At 43.6% G+C, this 22,013-nt stretch overlaps 2 protein-coding genes across 3 annotated transcripts in view; both read right to left on the bottom strand.

Moving 5' to 3' along the window:
* The window catches only part of LOC139416136 (protein Dok-7-like), a 51,129-nt gene extending 32,088 nt beyond the window's left edge, over positions 1-19,041 (bottom strand). For both annotated transcript variants that reach the window (XM_071164460.1, XM_071164461.1), the window contains exons 1-7: positions 18,926-19,041; positions 18,782-18,827; positions 16,372-16,602; positions 14,478-14,678; positions 7,125-7,244; positions 2,621-2,725; positions 1,240-2,069 (exon numbers count right to left, since the gene is read on the bottom strand). In XM_071164460.1, coding sequence (XP_071020561.1) covers positions 1,240-2,069; positions 2,621-2,725; positions 7,125-7,244; positions 14,478-14,678; positions 16,372-16,602; positions 18,782-18,827; positions 18,926-18,979 — 1,587 coding nt within the window. In that variant the 5' untranslated portion in view covers positions 18,980-19,041. The remainder of the gene's footprint in view (positions 1-1,239; positions 2,070-2,620; positions 2,726-7,124; positions 7,245-14,477; positions 14,679-16,371; positions 16,603-18,781; positions 18,828-18,925) is intronic.
* A 324-nt stretch (positions 19,042-19,365) lies between these two features.
* Positions 19,366-22,013, bottom strand: part of LOC139417187 (hepatocyte growth factor activator-like) — a 20,337-nt gene continuing 17,689 nt past the window's right edge. Inside the window, exons 9-12 of the mRNA XM_071166431.1 lie at positions 21,684-21,823; positions 20,926-21,066; positions 20,470-20,612; positions 19,366-19,659 (exon numbers count right to left, since the gene is read on the bottom strand). Of these exons, the coding sequence (XP_071022532.1) occupies positions 19,486-19,659; positions 20,470-20,612; positions 20,926-21,066; positions 21,684-21,823 (598 nt within the window). The 3' untranslated portion in view covers positions 19,366-19,485. The remainder of the gene's footprint in view (positions 19,660-20,469; positions 20,613-20,925; positions 21,067-21,683; positions 21,824-22,013) is intronic.

The following is a 22,013-nucleotide window of genomic DNA, read 5'->3' as shown; positions in this document are numbered from 1 at the left end:
TTGTACTTTGGTAGTTGGTACTCATGAGACAAACAAAGCAATTCTGAAGAAATGTAACAGTTTGGCCCAAACTGTATCAATTTGATGATGTTCATCTCATGATGTGAAACCAGTTGAATACAGTAAATTGGATGAAAATAAACAACGGGTACACTTTTCAACCATAGAGTAATAAAAGTAACCAGGGCAGCATCTCAATTGTATTTCCTAAATTCATCATGTCTACTCTCCTCGCCTCCTTCACAAAACGCATTGGAGAGGGTCAAAAGTTCCTCCACTCCAATAAATTTTGAGAAGAAAGTCAGGAAAGAGGACACACAACCAAGCTAGCACATTTGGTTCCTTGGAAGTTGTGGGAACGTACATTTTTGGTTTCTCGTTGGTTCTGGGAACGAAGCTGTACGATTTCTGACCAGTAAAACGGAAAGTTATTTTATTGTCCTGAGAACGGAAGTAAAACTGTTTCTGGGACCGTTAATTTTGTGGTTGCAGGGAGATTCTGAGAATGTTTTACTATGATTCCCTGAAAGTTTTCCTGAGAGGTTTTATTAACATTCTGGGAATATAAATTATAAGTTAAATGACATTATGAGAAAATATTTTAATAAGACTGCTAGCTTAACTGTTTTGAACTGCATGCACAGAACATATGGAAATAAATGTGTTTATTCATTCAAACACATGTATTTTTATTGTGGCATGGGGGTCAGTGAGACTCTAACCTATGATCTTCTGTTCTCTATCTATGGCAATAATCCACTGCCCCACCAGGATGGAGCTAGCATGCCATGTTTATTACTCATACAAAGCTGTTCATTTTAGTCTATTCAAACTGACCACATTTCAAAGAAAACAAGCACTCATTATGATCAGGTGTGGCCAATTAGAGGGTGCAGCCAACACAGCTGAACACACTTAACGAGACAGAGGATAGAGAGAGTTTTGTTGACGCTGAGAACGGAATGTATATGTTTTTATAATAATAATCATTTTTGAATGTTACAAATGTTCTATTGGTATGTTTTCTTCATGTTCTGAGAACATTAATTTAAATAGAACCATAAGGAAACCTGAAGAAAACGTTATGCTAAAGTACTGTACATCTGTGGGAAGTTTGTATGCAAAATAACAATAGGACAACCAACCTCTCACCAAGCTCTAAGAAACATATGGTTCTCAGAACGTTATGTGCTAGCTTGGAAGGAATTAAGGAAATACAATAACCCTAGCTGTCTGTACCTTGAATCCTCCACAGGTGGCGCAGATGGTTAGGAGGGTTTTGGAGTCAGTGGCTTGGGAACTGCTGCATATCTGATAGGAGTCTGGATGTTGAGTGTCACTAGAGGGCGCCACCCCGCTCTTACTCTCCTCTGAGTGGCCCTGTAAGAGATCAGCCATCGAGCGCCTGGCAACAGTGTCCGAGCGACCCCCGAGAGGACCCTCTTTTTCCCTCTGTACTGACTTACATGATGGGGGTGATTGGGGTGAACTACCCGCCTGGTCCTTAGATGTTGTGGAGGTCTGGTGCCCCCTGGCCCCTCCTGTTCCCCCCTGCAGTAGATTCCGGGGGGTGTCGTAGAGGTATCTCAGTGACGTGGGTACCTGGTACTCCTGTCCTGGCGTTGGGGGGCAGGTACAGGGGGCCAGGTCCAGGTGAGGGGGCAGGCTGAGCAGGGAGCCAAAGTCATCCCCCCCAGAACCAATGTCCAGGCTACCTGCATAGGAGGAGAAACTCCCAGAGTAGGAGGAGTGGCTTCCTGTGGCGATGCCGCTGTCGGATGAGCTCTGTCGACCAATCTCCTGCAGCTGCCGGGACCGAGGTGGCTTGGCTACTGCACGAGCTCCACCCACCTGAATGACGGACAGTTTATCCTCGGCCTGTAAGGCCACCTTGGGCCCAGACTGGCCAATGATGGTCTCTGTGGGGGCGGAGCTTGTTGTGACGGGCTCAGTCCAAATGGCCAGCCGGCTGCCGATGCTGGAGTCTGATTGGCTGGTGTCGGAGGTGTCAGAGGAGCCTGATATGCTGCGGTCGTCTCCCGCCACAGACAGACCATACGTGGAGGAGGCTTCCAAAACCACATAAGAAAACAGATTATTTATTCTATAAAAACAAAACTATTACTTATACACCTTATCTACACAAGCACATCAATAAAGCATAACATCAGATTATCCAAAATAGGTCTCCTCACTTGTCTGACTGGTAGTCACAGTCACAATACTCACAATAAATCAACAACATAAGACACATTTCTATATGACGCTATAGAAACTTGCTTTTAGAAAGTTACGATAATGCAACAGGCACCATTACTGGGCAATGTACCATTTCCTATGGATTAGTCATGGAGAATACTAACTCTAATACATAAATTGTTGAAGGAAGATGAATGGTGAGCAGTGGATGCTGGTGTCCCTTTTTTTCACTCATAAACTATATTGTAGTAGTATGTTCATTATCCCATTGTTAATACAATCCCTCCAAAAAGGGTGCATGTCAGTAGTCAAGTTTTCAAGATAGAGCACTTTCAGTACAGCGCAATGACAGTGATGGTTTTGCATTGAAGGACAGGTTCATTCTAATGGCTGGCATAGACTGAACGGTGAGGTAACGCACCTGTGCTGCTCTGGTGAGACAGCATGCTAAGGCGTTTCTCCAGCTCCTGGGCCTCATGGTTTACCCTCTCCTCAGAGTAGGCCTGGTTGGCGGCGGCATTGGGGTCTGTCGGCGTGAAACACAACGGTATTCATATTACTTTACCTTTATTATAATAGCAGTCAACAGTCAACAACAATACATAGTATCAATAACACACCATAGCAATGATAAAGTCATTCCAATAAACAATATTCTACTGCTCTTTGGTCATTTACTACAGTATTCTAAAATAATATATCCGTTTATGCAGGCCCTTGTGAGACAATTCAGTAGAAAGGACAAAATTCTGTTTATGTCTGTTGATTAATAGTCGTAAATCTCGATAGGAGGCCTACTGATAATAGTATACATCATTATCTGTGAGGAGAGGTTAACCTTGGGTGCCTTTCTGATGTCACAGTGACATGGGATCAAAAGAGTGACGCAGAGTGTCTCGTATTGAGGCTCGGATGCATCCGGGTTTTCAGGGGAAATGGAAAGAGAGCCTGTGACGTGACTTCCCCTTTTGGACGTTAGCAAGGCAACACTCTATCTTAACTCCTCCTCCACATTTACTGGATTGGTTCAACAGTGCAGAAGAGAACATCCCCTGACAGGACTAGAAAGAAAGAAGCGCTGCTCAGGCGTTCATTTTCTGCCTGCTGTATTAGGTGCATGAGGTGACACTGGGAAGGATGTGAACATAAATCACCAGTGTGCCAATGAATCCTTGAGGGGCCGCTGTGATTAGGGTGATTACATGTCCCGGGATGTGCGGTAGAGTCCCGCATTTTAATGCTTCGTCCCGTGTCCCACAACCAAACAATCACGTACCGCATTTTATCATAACAGTTCTAACACCATTCCATTTTTTTTGTATTTGTTCCATATTTCAGTCAGGCATTCTAACATGTCTCTTTTGCAACAGAGAGGAAGAGGCAAAGAGAGAGGTTTCACTCCCGCAAATCTGTCCAAAACAAGCACAATGCGTTTCTATGGGCTTATTTTGGACCTAAATTTTTCACCTGCCTTCCAGCCTTTGGGACAACTCCCATTGTTAGGGCAGAGACATGAGCATTTCGTCATTATATACAGATCTCCGTTTGCAGTCAAGTTGCACTTTTGACAAGATATACACTGCTCAAAAAATAAAGGGAACACTAAAATAACACATCCTAGATCTAAATGAATGAAATATTCTTATTAAATACTTTTTTCTTTACATAGTTGAATGTGTTGACAACAGAATCACACAAAAATTATCAATGGAAATCAAATGTATCAACCCATGGAGGTCTGGATTTGGAGTCACACTCAACATTAAAGTGGAAAACCACACTACAGGCTGATCCAACTTTGATGTAATGTCCTTAAAACAAGTCTAAATGAGGCTCAGTAGTGTGTGTGGCCTCCACGTGCCTGTATGACCTCCCTACAATGCCTGGGCATGCTACTGATGAGGTGGCGGATGGTCTCCGGAGGGATCTCCTCCCAGACCTGGACTAAAGCATCCGCCAACTCCTGGACAGTCTGTGGTGCAATGTGGCGTTGGTGGATGAAGCGAGACATGATGTCCCAGATGTGCTCAATTGGATTCAGGTCTGGGGAACGGGCGGGCCAGTCCATAGCATCAATGCCTTCCTCTTGCAGGAACTGCTGACACACTCCAGCCACATGAGGTCTAGCATTGTCTTGCATTAGGAAGAACCCAGGGCCAACCGCACCAGCATATGATCTCACAAGGGATCTGAGGATCTCATCTCGGTACCTAATGGCAGTCAGGCTACCTCTGGCGAGCACATGGAGGGCTGTGCGGCCCCCCAAAGAAATGCCACCCCACACCATAACTGACCCACCGCAAAACTGGTCACGCTGGAGGATGTTGCAGGCAGAAGAACGTTCTCCACGGCGTCTCCAGACTCTGTCACGTCTGTTACATGTGCTCAGTGTGAACCTGCTTTCATCTGTGAAGAGCACAGGGCGCCAGTGGCGAATTTTCCAATCTTGGTGTTCTCTGGCAAATGCCAAACGTCCTGCACGGTGTTGGGCTGTAAGCACAACCCCCACCTGTGGACGTCGGGCCCTCATACCACCCTCATGGAGTCTGTTTCTGACCGTTTGAGCAGACACATGCACATTTGTGGCCTGCTGGAGGTCATTTTGCAGGGCTCTGGCAGCGCCCCTCCTGCTCCTCCTTGCACAAAGAAGAAGGTAGCGGTCCTGCTGCTGGGTTGTTGCCCTCCTACGGCCTCCTCCACGTCTCCTGATGTACTGGCCTGTCTCCTGGTATCGCCTCCATGCTCTGGACACTACGCTGACAGACACAGCAAACCTTCTTGCCACAGCTCGCATTGATGTACCCTCCTGGATGAGCTGCACTACCTGAGCCACTTGTGTGGGTTGTAGACTCATGCTACCACTAGAGTGAAAGCACCGCCAGCATTCAAAAGTGACCAAAACATCAGCCAGGAAGCATAGGAACTGAGAAGTGGTCTGTGGTCACCACCTGCAGAACCACTCCTTTATTGGGGGTGTCTTGCTAATTGCCTATCATTTCCACCTGTTGTCTATTCCATTTGCACAACAGCATGTGAAATTTATTGTTAATCAGTGTTGCAGTGTTGCTTCCTAAGTGGACAGTTTGATTTCACAGAAGTGTGATTGACTTAGAGTTACATTGTGTTGTTTAAGTGTTCCCTTTATTTTTTTGAGCAGTGTATATCATAAGAATGTGGTACCGGAGATGTTAAGAAGAAAACGGACCTAAAACGAAGTCAAACCGAAAGGTAATACCTGAACGTATCCAATAAGAATACAGATGTTTGTGTTCCTATGCAAATCCTTTTGCTACGGTGTGCCTTACTGAACATGACCCAGTACTGAGTGCTATCGTTATCCTGTCACGACGCCCTCTATCTGTGAGGGTGAAAACGCCAGGCCTTTAGTGAGGTAATACAGAACAGGGTCACACAGGGGTACACCTTGCTGTTTGTGCAACACTACATGTGTTTATTAATAGCACTGCTTGCCACGTGGCCCCTGTGGTACGCGTAATGGAGATGGTGTGGCTATGGATCATTAGTACCGCGCCGAGGATCTAATGTAAGTTACCTTAGTCCCAACCCAAGGTCAGCTGTTATTGCTAAGTTACATTGATTTCCTGGTCAACCAATATGTTGTCATGGGTCATTTCCAAGGGTCATTGTCATTTTGATTGTGCAAGTAGAGTGCAAAATGACATACAAATGGCAAAAGACTACCGTGAGAATTTCAAATGGATTGCCATTTATATGATACCGGCATATCTATCAGTTACCGAAAGGACTGCAAACAACTAGATGTAACAGCTGACATCTGCTTCAGGTTCTTGTCAACAACCCTGTTCCCTTTGCATGAGAAGGGACAGTGGTGTTTACAGGAGAGTAGGGATATTAGAAACACACACAGAGAGAGAGAGAGAGAGAGAGAGAGAGAGAGAGAGAGAGAGAGAGAGAGAAAGAAATGGGGGGGGGCAAAGCAAGGGGAAAATGTGAAAGAGAAAAAGCGAGAGGCAGAGTGTGTGCTTTTGGTGGTGGGGTTGGGGGCGCAGTGACACAGGAATCCTGGGGATGAGGTTACACACATGCCCAGAGTGATTAGAAGGGTTTGGTGCGCTCTGCTTGTGTGAACTGTGACTTTGACCTCCCGCTCTCCCTCTGACATCGTCCCCTGCTATTTATTCTACTACAGACAACAATAATAGGAGATGAGCTCAATGCCTGATTGGGCGAGAGGATGTGTGAAACCAGGAACACCCAGTGGGACAAGCCACAGCTGCAGTGCCCACCCTAACCCCTACTGTACCTCTCTCACGACGCGACAGACTATACAGAGGTGACTGGATTGAATTTGCTGCTATAATTACAGTTATTACAGTGGTTATCCTATTACATATGTATAAGGTGGCCCTGTTGTATACGCTGCTTGCGCTACAGTTAGTCCAGTGGTTATCAGATTATATTCACTAATACTATAGTCTGTAACCGGCTAATCCAATTATGTATATAACAGCTGTCAGTCATAATGCTGTTGGATCAAAGTACATTGGATGGAATCCATGGGTCTCAGAGTAACAACCTCTGGAAGAGGCTGCATTCCAGAAAGCACATGGTGGGCCACTATTATAGTGAGGATAAATCCCACACAAAGTATCTCTTGAAGAACGCTTGTTTGAATTAAGACAGCAAGTGTTCGATTAAAGTGTTTGCCAAGTCAAAAGGCGAAAGGGCAATGGATAATATACCTCTACATAACTTACCTCAGAATGACCACAAGGATACATTAAATGCTACATTTCATCCATATTCTCCATTTAAAATGCCCAGAAATTTGATAAAAATACTCCTAACTCCCATATGTCATGTACTATAAATTCACCACCCTGGTCTGTATGTACTTGTTTGGGCAAGCCGTATAGCCAGCAGTAAACGCCTTTGGTACTGACCAGGCAGGATTGGCCTCAGTCCAAAAGGGCCTCTGGTGGGGGAGATGCCCCTGACGATGCAGTCGAACAGAAAGCTGATCTGCTCTCCCTCCATGGACGATAGGAAGAAGACGCCAGCCCCTGTAGGAAACACACATAGTCCGCCGGCTTAATGTCACATTTCGCTCTTTAGATAGAATGTTTTACCACACCCCTCTGGGTCAATTATAACTGGATGCAAGTAGTGTACAGTGATACATCTTTGTACTGGCCAGTTGGCACACAAGCGCACTAATAGCTAGCACCCACTCATTGTGTTTGCAGACTGAATGGACATCACCATGGATTGTCATCCATCTGGTAATTGACATCCATTTCAACTTAGCCTGATACTGAAATAAGAAGAGCAGCATTGAACTTCTTTAGATAACATTAAATGCTGAGGTTAATTAAATTATGTTAACCCACTATATTCCAGAATACAGATATATGATCTTAATTTGAGCCAGTTTGCTGCAGCAGGAAAATATTCATGCAACAATTTCAAATATTTTACTGAGTTACAGTTCATATAGGGAAATCAGTCAATTTAAATAAATTCATTAGGCCCTATCTATGGATTTCACATGACTGGGAATACAAATAAGTATCTGTTGGTCACAGATACTTTAAAAAACAAGGTAAGGCCAGTGATCAGAAAACCAGTCAGTATCTGGTAACCACCATTTGCCTCATGCAGCGCAACACATCTCTTTTGCATATAGTTGATCAGGCTGTTGATTGTGACCCGTGGATTGTTGTCACACTACTCTTCAAAGGCTATGCGAAGTTTCTGGATTTTGGCAGGAACTGGAACATGCTGTCGTCATCGTCGATCCAGAGCATCCTAAACGTGCTCAATGGGTGGCATGTCTGGGAAGTATGTAGGCCATGGAAGAACTGGGACATTTTCAGCTTCCAGCAATTGTGTACAGATCCTTGCGACATGGGGCTGTGCATTATCATGCTGAAATATGAGGTCATGGCACTGGATGAATGGCAAGACAATGGGCTTCAGGATCTCGTCACGGGATCTCTATGCATTCAAATTGACATCACTTAAATTGAATTGTGTTAGCTGTCCGTAGCTTATGCTTGCCCATACCATAACCCCACCACCACCATGGGGCACTATGTTCAGAACGTTGACATCAGCAAACGGCTCGGCCACACAACACCATAGACGTGGTTTGTGGTTGGGAGGCCGGTTGGACGTACTGCCAAATTCTCTAAAACAATGTTGGAGGCGGCTTATGGTAGATAAATGAACATTCAATTATCCGCCAATAGCTCTGGTGGACATTCCTGCAGTCAGTATGCTATTGCACGCTCCCTCAAAACTTGTGACATCTGTGGCATTGTGTCACATCTACTCCCGCTCCCCCCTCTGGCGCTCCACGTCGCCAACCCATCATTACGCACACCTGGCAACCATCATTACGCACACCTGCGCCTCATCATTAGGCACACCTGGACTTCATCACTCCCCGGATTACTCCCCCTTTATCTAGCACTCCGTTATTATCACCCATCAGGCAGTATTGTTTCTGTGTTCATGTTCAGACACTACTCTAGTTCGTGTATTCACTTTGCTTGTTCGTATTAAACTCACCGACTGCACCTGCTTCATAACTCCCTGCGTCTTTGTCACACAATGTGTTGTGTGACAAAACTGCACATTTTAGAGTAGCCTTTTATTGTACCCGGCACAAGGTACACTTGTGTGATGACCATGCTATTTGATAAGCTTCTTGATATGGCTTACCTGTCAGGTGGATGGATTATCTTGGCAAAGGAGAAATGCTCACTAACAGGGATTTTGTCGACAAAATTTGAGAGAAATAAGCTTTTTGTGTGAATGGAACATTTCTGGGATCTTTCATTTCAGGTCATGAAAAATGGAACCAACACTTTACATGTTGTGTTTATATTTTTGTTCAGTTTAGTATGTGGATTATAATTAATAGCCATTTTTTTGTAGATAAATCAAGTCTTTAGAAGCCTTTTCAAACCTTAAATACATTACAAATGTGCATTTCCTGCTGTGATCAAATTCAGATCCTACATCTGTATGCTAAATAACCTAGGCTAAATAAAGCCTCACACAACACGAATGAATGGTCAAAAATTCTAAATCTCTGATATACAGCTCCGGTCACTCAAAATGTAAAATGAAAAGTATAAAGGTGGTAAAGGGTACAAGCGTGTGAGGGTTAATGGGTCAGGAACTCTCCTGCCCTCGTGCCATTCCCTAACCCAAGACACACCAGGGGGTGTCACCAAGAGGGTCTTTCTGTCACCTGGTCGTCGTGAGACCACCCAACACAGAGCTACCCCGTCGCATGTTTTAGATGCCACCGACCCTAAGAAGGGGTCAGAGGTTAGCAGCTAAAACCACTCAGATGTTTACACTGAGGGGGACTCAAGACATATGTTACAACTAGTGGCGGTCGGTGCCGTTTAAGAGGAGGGAGGATGATCATTTTTTTAATGAGCATCGCCTTATTTCTATTACAGCATATTGGATGACTGTCATTCATATTCCATTCACCCAGCTCAATGTAACATCGATAGGTTTAGACTACTACATGATCCTCAAATTGTCCCTATACCCATCATGAGGTTGCTACAACCTATCCTATGAATTAAAGTTTACAACATACTGTAGGTGCACAGATCGAGAGAAATTTAAAGGTGACAGACACTTACACATTCAATACCGCCTTGCACAATCTTGCCTGCGTTTAGCTGATCTAGGGTGTAATCAGTCCAGCAGTTGCAAACGAGAGTTTCTATTGAACAAATTCAGTTATGTTTATCTCCGTTTTGTTCCGTTTGCTTACGTTTAAGGAATGGTTTTCAACAGAATTGGAGGAATAAATACGCCCCTGATCACACACAAACACATTTCACTTTCATAGCAGCCAGCCAGATCGTTGTATAATTCCTTCTTGCATCTACGCCACAGTGTATAAAGGATTTTGGAGACAGGCGTAGGAATACACAATAGGGGTTTTTCATACACCCATAACAAACACATATACAAAAACACTGGGCTGTACCCAAACAAAAGAATGAGGGTAAACCTCGTTAAACACCACGGGACAATACCGTAATACACAATATATATATATATAGCATGCAGCATAACAGCTGCACCAACGCAAAGGCACGCACAGCACCAACGGACATGGGAACAATAACCGACAAAGACAGAGGGAACAGAGGGCACATATATAACATACTAATCAGGGGAAATGGGAACCAGGTGTGTATAATCAGACAAGACAGTCCGGGGTTGATGATAATGAATCCCGTTCAGTGAAGCCTAGAAAGCCTGTGACATAGACCTCCGGAACTGGTGAACAGAATGAGCATCAGTATCGGGGGGGATACGTGACTCAGGAGGCTGGTGAGGGGAAGACGCTTCATAATAATGTCTGGAACAGAGCGAATGGAATTGCATCAAACACATAGAAACAATGTGTTTGATTTATTTCATAACATTCCACTGATAACGCTCCAGCCATTACTACGAGCCAGTCCTCCCCAATTAAGGTGCCACCAACCTCCTGTGATCGACACGCTCTCCTCCTCACACCTTTTCCCTTTGCTTGTGGACACACAGCTTAGATAGTTGTCACCATATTAGCTAACGTCAAGTCAATAACATAGCTACTATAACTAATGCCTTAGTAAATTCGCTACAATCATGCAGTACAGCGTACAGTTAGCAAGCAGTTTAGCAGTTACACCGGCGAGCCCCGGTGGCAATAAATTAATAAAGCCAAAAGCTTACCTTGACTTGGAAGAGTTCTAGAGTTGGATAACCATTGTCAGCTAGGTAACATAGCATCCCTCTCTGTTTGAGCTGGGTGTTTGAGTAGGCTCAACTAGCTAGCTGGAAGGGGGTGGGAGCCTCCTAGGTTTTGTATTGAAGTCAATGTACCCAGAAGAGGATGGAAACTAGCTGTCCTCCGGCTAAACCACGGTGCTACCCTACAGAGTGCTGTTGAGCCTACTGAAGACCTCCATTGAAAACAGTGTGTTAAATTCAGTTATTTGGTGACGTGAATATATTTAGTATAGTTTTATCTAAAAAGGATAACTTTTGAAATGTTTCACTATTTAAATGTTTATGAAATTCACTGAGGGGGATGGTCAACCCTTTCCTCCAATGAAGAGCCTCCACTGTTTACAACATCTCCTGTCTGCAGTAATCTGTTGTCAAATATCATCCGGTTCTGAATAAAATGGCCAATTCAAAATGCTAGTTAATAATTTACTTGAGTATCATTTACAGTATAAATGGGATCAACAGATGCAATGTCTACTACTGCATCGATTAATTTCCGTACTTGAGTGAAAAGTCATCTGTCATTGAGTGGTGCTTTGAATGAATGAGTGGAATGAGTGGAGCTTTGAGGACAACTCAAGGCTCTGGTTGCAACAACAACAACAACAAGCAACAGGTGAGATAACTAACTTCCTTAATAATGACATCATGAAAAGGTTTCAACAAAGCTAAGCAGCACACATCACACCATCCCCACCCCCACCCTAACGTGATGGACCTCTCCACTTCTACCTAATAAAGTCTGAACCATAGTACCAAACCAGGGAGCCGCCATTCGCTGCGGGGACAGGGTTTTAGACTGGCGTGTAAATAAGTTCTGCAGCGAAGGAATTGTCTGTAGAGCTCCGAGACAAGATTGTTTCGAGGCACAGATCTGGGGAAGGGTACAAAAGAAATTCTGCGGCATTGAAGGTCCCCAAGAACAGTCTCCATCATTCTTAAATGGAAGAAGTTTGGAACCACCAAGACTTCCTAGAGCTGGCCGCCCGGCCAAACTGAGAAATCGGAAGAGAAGGGCCTTGGTCAGGGACCAAGAAACTGTTGGTCACTCTGACAGAGCTCCAGAGTTCTTCTGTGGAGATGGGAGAACCTCCTAGAAGGACAACCATCTCTGCAGCACTCCACCAATCAGGCCTTCATGGTAGAGAGGCCAGACGTAAGAAAATCCTCAGTAAAAAGGCACATGACAGCCAGTTTAGAGTTTGCCAAAAGGCACCTAAAAGACTTTCACATGAGAAACATGATTCTTTGGCCTGAATACCAAGCATCACGTCTGGAGGAAACCTGGCACCTACGGTGAAGCATGGTGGTGGCAGCATCATGCTGTGGTGATGTTTTTCAGCGGTAGGAACTGGGAGACTAGTCAGGAACGAGGGAAAGATGAACGGAGCAAAGTACAGAGAGATCCTTGATGAAAACCTGCTCCAGAGCGTTCAAGACCTCAGACTGAGGCGAAGATTCACTTTCCAACAGGACAACGACCCTAAGCACACAGCCAAGTCAACGCAGGACTGGCTTCGGGACAAGTCTTTGAATGTCCTTGAATGGCCCAGCCAGAGCCCAGACTTGAACCTGATCGAACATCTCTGGAGAGACCTGACAATAGCTGTGCAGCGATGCTCCCCATCCAACCTGACAGAGCCTGAGAGGATCTGCAGAGAAGAATGGGAAAACTCCCCAAATACAGGTGTGCCAAGCTTGTAGCGTCATACCCAAGGAGACTCGAGGCTGTAATCGCTGTCAAAGGTGCTTCAACAAAGTACTGAGTGAAGGGCCTGAATAATTATGTAAATGTTATATATTTCCGGGTTTTTATTTTGCAAAAATGTCTAAAAACCTGGTGTTGCTTTGTCATTATGGAGTATTGTGTGTAGATTGATGAGGGTATAAAACAACAACATATATTTCAGAATAAGGCTGTAATGCAACAAAATGTGGAAAAAGTGATAGGGTCTGAATAGTTTCTGAATGCACTGTAGATCCCATGTGCACACAAACACACGCACATTTTTCCCATCTTTAAAAAAGGGATGTGCTTTCCTTTTTTTACGACGCATGGATTGGAAAACTCTCCCCGATGTGACCTTCACGATATTAAGTTGTGCCTCTAGTGGAAGACTGAATGGAGCTAAATAAATCACGGTTCACATACTGGAGTCTCGTGTTTCCAGTGGATCGTGTGTATTAATATTGATGTCTTCAGCTATGTGGCGTACTTTGCGTGCCTGTCTGTGTCCACTCCAGGTGTTGACACGCGTCCATTCCCCCTCTAACGGTTTTGTGTTTATTCCAGGATGTAAACTGCAAAATACCATACCGCAAATCACATACCCATGTTTCAGATATGGAAATGAACTTAATGCGCTCTCTGATTTCTCAAGTATGACTTCTCATTGACTTTTTTATATTTACATATTAAGTCTTGCTGGACCAAGGCTAACTGAGATTGGATTTCTATTCAAAGCCTGCAAGCTTAGTGAAACAAAATCGCCTATGACACCAAGTCCTTTATCTCATGTTGTTACCAAAGCAGATGCAATACACAATACTTCATATACACAAAGATACATTTGTATGTTTCTGTCTCGCCAAACACCATTGAGCACATTTAATGTGAGTTGGCCCCAAGGAGAGCTACACTGGAGTTTGAAAAATGAAGAAACACCCAGCAACTCTGTTCATCCCTCTAGTCACTAGTCGTAGTTCCGACACGAATGTTCTCTGTCTGAATGATGCCAGCTGGCACGCTCTTCCAACAGGGTAGAGGAATCTAAGAGTAAAAACCCATGGAAGTGTAATGATTTAATCCTCCGAAATGCCTAAACGTGTCTTTCATGCTCTCAATGAAAAAGTCCCAAAGAGGACATCAAGTATAGAAACATGTCAGTTAGACCAACTTGTGGGTCTAACTGAAAGGCTGAAAGAACAAGTCAACATACTCTGCATGTGAATGAGGTGTGAAACAAGGCAAACGTGTAGTTTGAATGCCCTTCTGTAACTGTCCACTTTCCAGTCATTAAAATCCCCTCATCATCTTAGATCAATAAAATCAAGCCTTTTGTCCTTTCAAAGTAGGTCATCGGAAATAATAACAGTGTAACCTACAGAAAATGCCAGAGTGCCATTTGACTCCATCAACGTTTTACTGTGGGGGGGGGGGTCATTCTCTCTTGCCACATACTGTTATGTACTGTGTTGGATTAGTATTCTTATGACTTCGCTCAAGCAGATGCATCCTCTTTCCTACTTCCATGGTACTTAATCAGATCACATAGACATAGATGTTTGTGCCAGTTCTTAGAAAACAGCCCAAGTCTAAACTTATTGGGTTTAGGTTCAAAGGATCCACATGCCCGAAGCCAAATGTCGAACTGGAAAGCACCAGTGACGATGCCATTCTTCTTTTTTCGTTAGGCAACAGAACGGCACAATGGTTAATGGACGTAGCGCGACCACAACAGCAACATCAGTCAACTCACAGTAGCCGCAGCGCGTTCCCCCCTCAAAGACGAAGCCATTTGGTACGGGTCCATATCTGCGTAGGTCCGGGAGGTTCCACTGGCCGATGATAACAGGGGGGATGTCCCTGGCCAGAACCAGTAGGTTGTTACACAAGTGAAGGATCGCAGGCCCACTCTCCAACTTGGTGCCTGGTAAGATGCCAACGCTAAACCTATGGACTGGACAGAGAAGAAGAGAAGTTGAAAACCACTTAAACAAAAGACAATAAAAACAAATGAGGTCATTGACTTTATAAAAACGCATCCCATCATAGACTATGCCTCCCTCGGCTTTAATGGTAGGCAATAACTATAGAGGGACAGAGAAAACTATTTCATTCCAAACATTATTGCTCCAGTATGGCTTTGATTTAATTGCACAATAAAAATAAGGGGAAACAGTGGAGCGCATTGAGAGTGAGATCAGTAAACTGAATTAAGAACAGAGTAGAGCTCAGATCCGAAACCCAAACGTAATCAATCAGAGCCTGTCACTAACAACAATGTAATGGACTCAATATTTCCGTTAATGAGCAACATAAGAGGAAAGACAGGCCTGGCCAGAGTAGGAACATGTGCTGTGTGTCTGTTTATCTATTTGTTTTAAGTGGTGTGTGTGTGCGTGCGCGCGCGTGTGCGTGCATGGGAATTGTAAGTGTTTGAGAAACAGGGATTGAGTGTGTGTATAGGTTGGAGTTCCTCGATGCTAAACAGTAACTACATTAAAACACATGACTGATACCAGTGAGTAAACTCTGTTAGGTGAGAGATTGATGGCTTCGATGATGAAAAAATGTTGGCCAGTCCCGTCACATCAACGCTCAGTTTAAGAGATTCATGGGGTGACACAACTCACAACAAAAGCGCTGGCACACAGCAGACCTCAGCCACGGGCTGGCAGGTGACATTTCTACGTGCCTGGACACACTTCAGACCAGAGCACGACAATCAGTACACACACACACACAGTGGAACACATACACAGTGGAGTGGAACAGACACACATTGGCATACACATTGTATACACACACACAAATTGGCATAAACTTTGGACACACAGACATACACAGCACAGGGCAGCTGTGATATGTTCGCCTGACCATTCCAATTATACTCCACACAATATATTAATTACCTCTGTGATTTGTGACCTCTTTTACACTCATTTGTTCCACAACACAAATCAGTTGGACTCTGTGGAGTAATTGCATTAATAAACATTTAAAACAACCCCAGAACATCGAAAAGTCGAAGCAGATGTAAATGAATAGGTATTTCCAGGTGCTGACAGGGATATCATCAGACCCAACCCGCTATAACCTTTGTTTCCACACTAAATCAGTTATGAAACTGACATCTAAAACACCTCACCATAACATTATTTGGTTTGATGCCCATGTTACATGAATCCATATTACACAACACATGGGTCACCCAGAAGAGCATGTAATTGGAGAACACTGTCAACAAGGACCTACACATCAGACTACCTGTTGCCTATGCTGTAGCAGATACCGATGTGCCAGGTCAAGTTATACCAAGCTGATTGGACGCAACGCCTCACAGAGTAATACATATTATCTACTACCTACCTGGTGGCATAACACTTTCTTAGCCCCAGGCTTTGTTTTGGCCCCATGTTGATTCAACCACAGAAACACAAAAGCCTAAGACTTTGGGCCAAAACCTTTTGGAAGTTAAAACTTCAAAGTGGGAAAGACCTTTGCACACCTATTCATTTATTCTTAGGTTCTAAAAAAAAAAGAAAAAAAAAAAGAAGGCGAATCTAGTACAAAAACAAAACCCCAAATGAATCAACGCTCCCAAAAGGGATGTTTGGTTGTTAACAACTTCAGAAAAGAAAGTGTCCTACCTTCACCAAGACTGTAGCGGATGCGGATATCCCAGGCCAGCAGAGCCTCCTTGCCCTCGAAGCCCAGCACAGCAACCTGGCCCAGGCAGAGGATAGCCAGCGTGTAGTTTACCCCCTCATAGGACAGACCTGTCTCCAGTCCACAGATATCCTCCAAGGTGATGCTGCCCTTCTCCCGGTGGCCCTGGGCTTTATCCGACTTGTCTTTGTAGACGAGAAGTACCAAACAGTCTAGGAAAATGGGGAGAAAAAAAGAGAACATAACAAAAACCTTACAATTGACAAAATACTGATGGTCTGTAACATACAGGTTCAGTTTTCTGGACACAGATGACAACTTAAAAGCATGTTCAGGAAACCTCCAATGAAATTGCTTTTTAGTCCAGGACTAGTCTTAATCTGTGTTCAGGAACCTAGCTCACAGTCCTAGTTGTTGGTGAATGTTGAGGCTAGGCATGATAGGAACTTAAATACAACCAGAAAAGTGTGTTACACATTGAGTTACCATAGTACTGAGAAACATTCCAGGGAATAGGGTGAAGTGAGAATCAATTTGAGCTTTTAAAAAACAGGTACTCCTTGAACAGTTAGGCAAAAAAGTTAAACGTGTATCGTATAGTGTCGTATCACATCGTCCTGTACTGTATTATATTGCACTGTACTAAATTGAAGTGTAGTGTACTGTACTGACTGTTCGGATGTGAGAGGATGAGATGGGGAGGGGAAAAAAAAGAGAGAGTAAAGTAACATTAGAATATGTCAGTTCTTATACTCGACTTCAGTGGATCCCTGCTGTCTAGGGAAGAAATACGACTGAAATAAATGGTCCATCAAAAGGACTCTGACTTCACTATAAAATCCTGGAATGCTACACTCAACACAATAACTCCATACGCAACTTTTGCACTTTCAGCCAGCCTGTTGACAGCATGGCTAACTCCCATAATAGGCCTATGCCATTTAAAACATGCTGATTGTTCTCTAGTCCAGTCTCATCATCACTCAAGGTGATAAAACGATAACAGGCCTACTGTAAGTACCAGTACCCTTTGACACGGCATGAAAGTCAGAGGGTAGCCTACAGATATCTTGAGTGCTTGGCATTTACTGTGGCTGTACAGGCACGGTGAAGATAGACAGTAGTCGGTGACGGAGGCCTCCTCGCACATCTCTTTGGCACTTTCGAAGTACAATCACAGTGTCAACTGACAAAACAAGACCTTTTATTATCTCTGTCACATACACACTGGCGCCAAGCGCACGCACGCACGCACGCACGCACACACACACACACACACACACACAGCTCACACATGACAGTGGACAGCTGAGATAACAGGGACTTCAAAGGGACGAGGAATGGTTGCATCCAACCTCGGCCTAGTCCATTAAACACCTAGGGACGGTCAGAGCCCAGATAGGCAAAGAGAAGGAGGCTATAGTGTAACACAATATGGCTGCTCCATCTATTTCCACTGCGGTTGCATAATCAAAGTGCGGAAGAGCATGAAAGCCCATGTCTTTTTGAGTTACCCCACTTTAAAGCATGAAATGTCAGTCAATGGTGCAAAACAGTTGGCGCCCGCTGCCCTGCAAGTCTTCAATGCGTGCAAATGATTTCCATTGGAGAATAGTAGTCTATTCATGTGGTATCCCACAATCACAATAAGATGCACTGAAGAAAAGTCAACACTTCACTAGAGTGCATTATCTGAACATATAATAAATAAACACAATAATTATAACATAGTAAGGGTAATCACTTCCAATCATAAGACTATAGTTTAAATTCTTTATAATTACAGACATTTTACTATAGGCCTACATTTTCTACATTGTATTTACAGCTTAATTGACTGATATTCATGGTTATAAACCAGTTATACTGGTATATGAAGAAGGCACAATGATTCCCGAAACGTTGGCGTTTTAACCAATCAATTACTTGGGAGTTTATACATATGGATGTGCGACTCTGTTTTTATACACTAGTTATTTACACGCTGCAGAAGCCTCTGTAAATGTAGCCTAGTAGCCTACCAGAACACATGAACTTTAATACAGGGGCCACCAGGATAGCCAAAGTTCTGAATGAGCAACCTGAAATTCAAACCTATCTGATATCAGCACAGTGGCCTATGCATGAGAAAATATTTCATTCCATGGCATGCAATAATGGAACTTCGTTTCCAGTTGCTTTTCATTTGGGATGTTTAGTAAATGACAAACATAAATTATTTATCAATTTACTAGGGTAGTAATAGACCACGGCAGTAAACTTCCGAATGAAATGGTTTTAAATTACCACATACATTTAACAAAGACAAACGTTGTAAAGCTGTGCGCTGTTATTCCAACAACGTGTATGATATTACGCGCGTTGAAATGTCGAACAGAATGAGCGACGTACCTGCTACAGGCGATGGCTTGCGAAGTACGACCCACCTAGTCTTCCACTGAAAGAGATAAGCGTACAAAATTGACGCTAGCGTTAATATGCCGAATAACTTTGAAGCACATGCTAATTCAATTAATTATTTAGTTTTGTAAACACCTTTTTTCCATCTCTGAATTTGACATATCCTTCCACGACAACCGAATCCGTCATCTTCAGTCATGGTTCCAAACAGCTGCAGTGTCGCTGTCCCGTGCCCGAATGAGGGGTCACTTTCAAAATAGCTTTAGACTACTGGTGAGGGGCGCACACTCGTTTCGTGCACCCCCCTCTGGCACCAACACACAGAACCGCACACACCCAATTAAGACATTTTCCTGGATATTTTTTCAGCAGGTGATTTTTCAAGAGGTGATATTTAACCGAAATATAAGTATAATAAAATCTGCTTGCAATTGACTCTAAGATTAATTCCAATTTATAAAATATTAAATTGTTATAATCTGGGAGTGGTTCACTAAGACAGAAATAATGTACAGTTACAGGGACCCCTTCATCAAATTACGATTTTTCAAGACAGGTGGACGTACACGTTTAACAACATTTAAAATGTTTATTCAGTCACAAAATAATATTTATTTCACAGTTGTGTAAATATCACTATTCTTCCACAGTATGTACACATAGTACATATAAAAAATACCAGCTGTAATGTCCATTTATTTAGGCTTGGGCTTGCGCTTGATAATTGTGTTGATCCAGTTCACGTAGTTAACGACTTTGGTGTAGACGCCAGGCTTCCCAGTCTTTCCACAGCCATCGCCCCAGCTGATAACTCCATACAGGAAGCTGACATCATCCTTCACACAAGCCAGGGGGCCTCCTGAGTCACCCTGGGGAAACACACATACGCAGAGCGGCACACACGCAGACACACACACACATACACGCACACAAACAACAAACAATGAGTCATCCCTTTGAAACTTTATATTACACACACCAATATAAACCAATTCCATTCCTACCTAAACGCAATATTTGTCATTACAACACATAAACAAGGTGGGAAGTTAACCATAACTTTATATTAAAAAGAAAGCAACTGAAGGCCATGCAATTCTTACAGCAGCCTCCATGTGCATGTTCTGTGAACCAAAAGCGGAACTAGCATTTTGGGGGCTGTAAGCTAGATTTGGTTGGGGCCCCCTCACCCCCACCCCCACCTTGAGGGCAAAACATTTTAGTGGCCTCCATTTTGACGGCGGAGAGAACAATTTCAGCATTAAAGTTAATGTCCTGCAATTCTACAAATGTTTCCATAGAGCATAGGGAAAAAATGCTATTGTTCGCAGGTCCTATGAGCAGCACGTTGTCTGCGTATAGGCAGAGCTGCTTGTTCTGTAAACTTTTGCCCAGTGGTTCCTCCATATTATACAGTATATTTTTTTATTTAACTAGACAAGTCAGTTATGAACACATTCTTATTTACAATGACGGACTACCCTGGCCAAACCTGGACGACGCTGGGCCAATTGTGCGCAGCCCTATGGGACTCCCAATCACGGCCGGATGTGATTCAGCCTGATTCACACAATACACATCGTTATCTCATGGCTGGCTGTACCATCTACAAGAAAACATTATCTAAATCATTCTATTCCAATTTGGGTCCAGAGAGCCCTAGATCTATGCACCATTACCTGGCAGGCATCCACACATCGGTTGGTCCCGGCACAGACCATGTTGGAGGTCACATGGTTGCCGTAGACTTCAGGCAGGTTACACCTCTCAAACGGGACAATCCTCACCCCGGCCTCCTGCAGGTTGGTGTATTTATTTGCCTCTTTGGAAAAATAAGACAAACAAATCAGTAATGAAAGGGATATAGTCATATACTATAAGCATTTGGTCATATGGAAACAGTGTCATCCATGAGACATTCATGTAAAGACATGAATAGGAAGGACGGGCCTATACGGGAGCGCACATGATTGGATATGATGCATATATGCCTATTTGAGATGTTACCGTGTAGTTTTCAAGGTGATATGAAACATTCAAGACCATAATGACATATCTGACCACCACACTAGAGTGAAAGACACACAATGAAGCAGAAAGCAATGAAGCAAGGAAGTTTTTGACACAACACTTACTCTCATGCATGTGGCCCCAGCCAGTAATCTGACAGCAGTATTGGTCCGGGAAGGTCATGTCTTTATTGGGCAGGCAGATTGGCCGTATAAAGGGGCTCTTTTTTACACAGCGGCCATCTTGTTTTTTCAGTTTCACAAGAACTGTTGGAATGGAAACATTCTCATCATAACACAGGAAAATGTGACAAGGAGTCAATAGCAGGTGTTATTTTTCTGAACCTGTATTTAACCTTCAAGTAGGTAAAATCGAGAACCGCTGTTCATTTCCAATGATTACGCCCTTCATCAGGTGAAACATCCAAAATAAGTTACAGCACGCTGTATGATGTACTGTCATCGTTACTCAAATGTCGAATCATGAAATCACAGAACGATTGCTGCACTATTGAATAATGTCTGTTTTGCTTTCAGAAAAGAGAAGAAAAAGAGAGAAGTGTAAGTCCCCTCGAAATGGATGCAGATGCCCGGAGACTGTCACACTCAAATGTGTGTGTCAGTGTGTGTGTGTTCACATTGGAGCCAGCTGTTCCAAGATGCACAGCTGTGAGTGCAGACAGAGTGTGTGCTGCAGACAGGCAGACTGGCATGTGTGAGTGTTTTTGTTAGTCTATGTGTGGGCGAGTGTGGTAGTTTTTGGATGATGTGTGTGAGTCAGTGTACGAGCGTGTGCTATAATGTCAACTTTGAGTGAGTGTTTGAGCGTGTGTGTTTGCTAATAGTCAGTGTGAGTGAATAGGAACGTGAAATAATAGATTTACCAATGTCATGGAGAGTTGGATTGAAAACAGAGAAACGCTCTGGAAAGATGTACTTCTCCACTCCAAAGGTTTTGGTGTCAGGAGTCGTAACGTTGAACTTATGCTGACCCAGAATCACACGAATCTTTGACACAAGGGGACTGAGGACAGACACATCATTCTCTGTCATTAGTAGCACATTGTAGGATAATTATGTCACATGAATTAAACTGAATGCAATGACACTTATTTTGTATGATATTAATACCCTGGGGCTTTATGTATCAAGTATCTCAGAGTAAGAGTACTGATCTAGGGCCAGGTTCCCCCCCGTCCATGTCATTTCTGTCA

Source organism: Oncorhynchus clarkii, chromosome 9 (genome assembly GCF_045791955.1).
Source record: "Oncorhynchus clarkii lewisi isolate Uvic-CL-2024 chromosome 9, UVic_Ocla_1.0, whole genome shotgun sequence".
NCBI lineage: Eukaryota > Metazoa > Chordata > Actinopteri > Salmoniformes > Salmonidae > Oncorhynchus > Oncorhynchus clarkii.
This window is presented reverse-complemented; position numbering and strand designations above follow the sequence as displayed.